Source organism: Engystomops pustulosus, chromosome 10 (genome assembly GCF_040894005.1).
Source record: "Engystomops pustulosus chromosome 10, aEngPut4.maternal, whole genome shotgun sequence".
Taxonomy (NCBI): Eukaryota; Metazoa; Chordata; class Amphibia; order Anura; family Leptodactylidae; genus Engystomops; species Engystomops pustulosus.
Genome location: NC_092420.1, coordinates 98,822,348 through 98,828,489, shown reverse-complemented (window position 1 = coordinate 98,828,489; position 6,142 = coordinate 98,822,348). Strand labels below are relative to the sequence as shown.

Sequence of the window (6,142 nt, the reverse complement as noted above, 5' to 3'; positions counted from 1 at the left end):
TAGCAATGTTCCCTACAATCTGCCCCACATGTTCTCACATAGGAAATGTCCTCAGAGACAATCTCCATCCTGCGCCTCCCATTATGTTTCCATGAAGAGTTGCGCCGCATTAACCCTCTACCTGATGCAAGCAGCTGCAAGCCCCCCCCCCCCCCCCCCCCCAGTGCAGAGCCCCCGCCCAGCACTCAGGGGGTTAATCCTCCTCTGCAGCTGCATGAATGGGATGTTCCACTCCAGGAAAACATGAATGAAACCCAGGGGGGGCACCTGCTCTCTGGGCCCTGCAGAACACAGGGGTGTGCGGGTGGGGAGAGGGCAGGGGGCGCCATGGTCACTGCTCTGCATTAGGGGCATCTCAGTATTTGCCCCCGGGGTAAGTGCATGTAAATCTGGGGTCTTATCTTGGATTAGGTGATGCAGTCCCCCCTATGCACGGCCGGGGAGATGGAGCGGACCCTCAGTGGCTTTTTGTAAGAGGTTCATGTACCACCCTGCAGGTTGTATCTCAGCACTCACCATCCTCTCCAGGTAAGTGACTCTACCTACCTGCTATGTAGATGGAGCTGTAGGTTGTGCTCTTTATAGCAGCACATGAAGCGGGCGCGGGTTGTCACTTAGAGGGATTTTCCATTGTCACATGGCAGGACCAGATCATACACCCCGGGGCGGCTTTATTTTCACTGCTGGACCCACAGGGCGGCAACGGGGGGCAATCTATAGGCACAATGTAATGTACAGGGGGACAATCTGTGGGTACAATGTAACGTACAGGGGGGCAATCTATAGGCACAATGTAACGTACAGGGGGGCAATCTGTGGGTACAATGTAATGTACAGGGGGACAATCTGTGGGTGCAATGTAACGTACAGGGGGGCAATCTATAGGCACAATGTAATGTACAGGGGGACAATCTGTGGGTACAATGTAATGTACAGGGGGACAATCTGTGGGTACAATGTAACGTACAGGGGGGCAATCTATAGGCACAATGTAATGTACAGGGGGACAATCTGTGGGTACAATGTAATGTACAGGGGGACAATCTGTGGGTACAATGTATCGTACAGGGGGACAATCTATAGGCACAATGTAATGTACAGGGGGGCAATCTGTGGGTACAATGTAACGTACAGGGGGGCAATCTGTGGGTACAATGTAACGTACAGGGGGACAATCTGTGGGTACAATGTAACGTACAGGGGGACAATCTGTGGGTACAATGTAACGTACAGGGGGACAATCTGTGGGTACAATGTAACGTACAGGGGGACAATCTGTGGGTACAATGTAACGTACAGGGGGACAATCTGTGGGTACAATGTAACGTACAGGGGGACAATCTGTGGGTACAATGTAACGTACAGGGGGACAATCTGTGGGTACAATGTAACGTACAGGGGGACAATCTGTGGGTACAATGTAACGTACAGGGGGACAATCTGTGGGTACAATGTAACGTACAGGGGGACAATCTGTGGGTACAATGTAACGTACAGGGGGGCAATCTGTGGGTACAATGTAACGTACAGGGGGACAATCTGTGGGTACAATGTAACGTACAGGGGGGCAATCTGTGAGTACAATGTAACGTACAGGGGGACAATCTGTGGGTAAAATGTAACATACAGGGGGACAATCTGTGGGTACAATGTAACGTACAGGGGGGCAATCTGTGGAGGTTCAATGTTAATTCTAGGAATACAATATGGAGGTACATGTAGCATACTGGGCGACAGTATAGGGGTACAATGTAATTTACTGGGATATAATCTTTGTGTACAATGTAACATATAGAGAGACAACATAGGGTACAGAATAACGTATAGGGATAAAATGTAAAGCACAGAGATATAATCTATGGCTACAATGTAACATACGGGGAGACAACATAAAGGTACAATGTAAACAGCATGGTGGCTCAGTGGTTAGCACTACAGCCTTGCAGCACTGGGGTCCTGGGTTCAAATACCAGGGTCAACATCTGCAAAGAGTTTGTACGTTCTCTCGCTGTGTGCGTGGGTTTCCACCGGTTTCCTCCCACACTCCAAAACATACTGGTAGGATGATTAGATTGTGAGCCCCATTGGGGACAGGGACTGATTTGGCAGCTCAGTGCAGCACTGTGCGATATATATATTCTTTTCCAGATAAACAACTTATCTGCCTGTAGCTTTACACTCCTCACGCTGCTGCCGGCAGTAAGTGTCTGTGTATCGGTGTGGGCTCCATCCTGGACAGCAGGGGGGAGGGGCTAGAGTGCAGGGGGAGGGGCTAGAGTGCAGGGAGCATAGAGAGACAGAAATATCAGCTCCACCGCCATCAGACAGAAAACCAAGATGTCTGCCAACCCTAAAGTCAAAAGATTCAGGGTCTGGAACCAGGGGCAACCGAAAATGTGTGCAGCAGGACTGATAGAGACAGGCTGGAATTATATCTGTGAAATGCTGCATTTTTGTTAATAACAGTGAATTCGATAATGTGTTATATTGTTATCCTGAGTAAATATAAGAAACTTCTTCATGGGAGGAAAACCCCTTTAAGAAGAAGGCTACGTACATAACCCAGCACTCCATTAATTTATTAGCGGGGACCCCTCCAAGTGAATAGAGTGCCGTTCATGCAGTCCCCAATGATTAGCAGAATGGGGGTCCCTGAGGTCAGACTCTAGCAATCTGTAACATATCCTGACTTCATTGGGACATCCCTTTAATATAAACCTCAGCAAAGGCTTTGGGTGGGACCTTCTGAATTGGTACTAGAAAGCAGCAGGTACAATCCACCACTTCTACCCAGTGAGAAACACGGCAAGTATCATGCAGCTACATAGTGCCATGGGGGTCCTTGCATCCCTGCCCATTCCTCTAGGCTTCCTCCCCATGTTGGATGAGATGATGATGATGATGATGATGATGATGATGATGATGATGATGCAATGATGACATCACAACCATTTCTGAATTTTTCAGCCGGATGCAGGTCCTTTAGAAGCTGAGTTAGGGTTTTCCATTGCAGAACTATTTTTACACCAGACCCGTTGGCTCTAGTAGTGTGCGATCCCCCATGACAGGCAGGATCTTATTGCTATAATGCAATATACTAAAACTTCCGAATACCTATCAGGTAGTCACCCTTACATATACACATATACACAGCCTAAATCCTCAAAATCCAACACCTTGATATATAATGAGAGGTAAAGGAAAGCATCTGAAGCTCCACCCCCAGGATACTTCTGAGACTGGATCAGGGGCGTAACTAGGGAAGACAGGACCCCATAGCAGACTTCTGAATGGGGCCCCCCTTCCCACTTTAAAATACACACACACACACATTTATATACATAAAAATACAGTTCTTCACTCATAGACACACACTTATACACTTTTACATACAACATATAAAACATATACACCCACATATAGTGCCATATACAGACGTACAGCATATATACATCACTTATATGTTATATACATATTATGCTGTACAATGTCCAGCAAAATATGTATATAATGGTGCACATCCTTCATTCTTTAGTGTTAGCTTGGATGACGGGGCCCCCTGACACTGTGGGCCCCATAGTGGCTGCTACCACTGTAGTTACGCCCCTGGACTGGATGCTGTGAGAGAGGAGGAAGAGCAGCAGGGGTGACTTTTGATTGGATGAGCACAGAGCATTATCAGGAATAGCCTGACCATTCAGTATGGAGGGAAAACATTGCATTTACAGAAACCAGCAAAAAAACATAGGCTGTCAGTTTGGGGGGCCCCTTTATTCTGGGGGCCTAAACAAGTTTCTTTATGGGTATCTCTGCCCCTGCAGGAGCCTCACCACTTGGATTATTAAAGGGGATGTCCACTGAATAAAACTTCTACATTAGGTAAAAGCTGAATATTGGTTGGGGTAAAACCACGGAGACCCCACCGATCATGAGGTCCCTAATACCACTGTCTGATTAGACCAATAACAGTGCAGGGGGTTGGTGTCAGTCGGATAGATCCGGGATGAATGGAGTGGAAAATCGAGCATCTAACTTCTTACTGACAATTTTGCTTATTCCACTCGCCGTGAGATCATAATAAACTCCTACACAAAGTAACCGAATCAAATGAATAATAAATGGCTCTTAGATACATTCCCGCTCCCTAATTCTCCAAACAATATTCCTCACCGTCAGGAAAACCCGGGCCGGTGTGGACTACATCCACTAGATGGCACCAATCATCTAATATTGGCCGCGCCATTCAATACCGATATCAACAAAATCTACACGGAGAAGGGAGGGAGCTGCAGGTTTCATCCGGCTGAGCTCTTCGTGAGATGTAGTAATCAAACCTCCTCCAGAGCTCAGGAAGACTGGGAGACAGCACGGTGCTCGGGAAAGGTAAGTCCCAGCTCTCCGCCTAGCATGTCCACCCTAGTATGGTGCAGCCCTGATTAATGTCTAGGGATCCGACCAAAGATGTAATTAGCTGCTAATGTGGTCCGGTTGCATCGTGACTCGTCCAAGGCACTTGGGATTGTACTATCAGCCGGGGAATCTCGCGCACATCAGCTCCTATAACCGTCCATGTTTTGCTCTTACGATAAGGTTTGTTCTTCCATTGCAATAATAATGAGATTTCCTCTAAACTATTGTTCACTATTCCTCCACAGGTGTCCATGTTATCTCGATATGTAACAGCTGCCGGTCTCTGCATTTCTACCTGAAGCCTTCTGAGTCCTTTTGAGCCAAGATGCCAGAGCAAAGCAACGATTACCGAGTTGTCGTCTTCGGGGCGGCCGGAGTTGGGAAAAGTTCCCTGGTTCTTCGCTTTGTACGAGGAACTTTTCGGGAAACCTACATCCCCACCATCGAAGATACCTACAGACAGGTCATCAGCTGCGACAAGAACATCTGCACCCTACAGATTACAGACACAACAGGAAGCCACCAGTTCCCGGCCATGCAAAGGTTATCCATCTCCAAGGGTCATGCTTTCATCTTGGTCTACGCGGTCACCAGTAAGCAGTCCTTGGAAGAACTAAAGGCCATCTATGACCAGATCTGTCAGATCAAAGGAGACACACAGAACATTCCCATCATGTTGGTTGGCAATAAGAGTGACGAATCTCTAAGGGAGGTCCAGACGTCCGAAGGCGACAGCTTGGCCAACAAGTGGAAGTGCTCCTTCATGGAGACCTCCGCCAAACTCAACTACAACGTACAAGAATTGTTCCAGGAACTTTTAAACTTGGAGAAGAGGAGAACTGTTAGCCTTCAGGTGGCCGGAAAGAAGTCCAGGCAGCAGAAAAAGAAAGAGAAGCTGAAAGGGAAATGTTCCATAATGTAGGACGACTTATGTCGGACCGGACTCTGCTGTAACTTTTAGGATTGATGACTTTAGGGAAGGCGGTGCCAAGACTTTGTGGCAATGAGATTCCTTTATTTACCGGTTTTTATTTTGCTGCTACGTTATCATTTTTGAAGCCGAGCTGCTCGCATGTATTTTTGTGCTATATTTTGCGGTTGTTGGTCTTTGACGTTCAGTGCTTCACCTCTTACACAGAGCTCAGTAGTCCCGGCAGAGGCTTCTGGGTGGTGTCTGTACCTGCAGCACGAGGTTTAGGGGGGAGATGTCTGACTGCAGATTGCACAGATTTGCATGTTGGGGGGGTTATGAGATAAGCTGCTGGAAATTAAAATGTATTTATGCCTTCAACTTTTGTGTTGTTTTTGTAGTGTTTTGAATGTTTTTAGTTTGTTTCCTTTAGATCGTTTCGTGTTGTGCTGGTGATATACAATGGACGGGATGATAATTGTGTCATCTTAGTTCAATGAAACTACTGTAAGTGAATGTGTCAGGGTCAGAACAATGTGGCTCAAAGGAAGTCCACCGGCTACCGAAACAAAACCAACATTTTGTAGGGCACCTTAAAAGCAAGCCCCCCCCCCCCCTCTTCCGTGCCTAAAGAAACTTTTTTTTAAATGAATCCTTGTTGGAACACAGAAAAATGATGAAAAGTGCCCTACACTATGCTGGCTTTACTCATGGTTGATTTGGGTACCGGTAGACTTGTACGGACTTGAAGGGATGAACAAAAAGCACCAAAAATGGAATGTTGCACAGAGCGGTGCAGGGGGCGGCAGCTTAATGAAGACC

General features: G+C 47.0%; 1 protein-coding gene across 2 annotated transcripts; it reads left to right on the top strand.

Moving 5' to 3' along the window:
* The first annotated feature begins 341 nt into the window (after positions 1–341).
* DIRAS3 (DIRAS family GTPase 3) lies at positions 342–5,701 on the top strand. 2 transcript variants are annotated; one of them, XM_072127826.1, is made up of 3 exons: positions 342–528; positions 4,177–4,383; positions 4,656–5,701. In XM_072127826.1, exon 3 carries the CDS (start codon positions 4,736–4,738, stop codon positions 5,330–5,332), a length of 597 nt encoding a protein of 198 aa, XP_071983927.1. In that variant the 5' UTR covers positions 342–528; positions 4,177–4,383; positions 4,656–4,735; the 3' UTR covers positions 5,333–5,701. The 2 variants fall into 2 exon arrangements, with proteins under 2 accessions (XP_071983927.1, XP_071983928.1); XM_072127827.1 differs by lacking the exon at positions 4,177–4,383.
* Positions 5,702–6,142: the final 441 nt, after the last annotated feature.

Excerpts from the sequence above, each read along its gene's own strand:
- DIRAS3 (XM_072127827.1), top strand. The coding sequence starts at position 4,736 with ATGCCAGAGCAAAGCAACGATTACCGAGTTGTCGTCTTCGGGGCGGCC.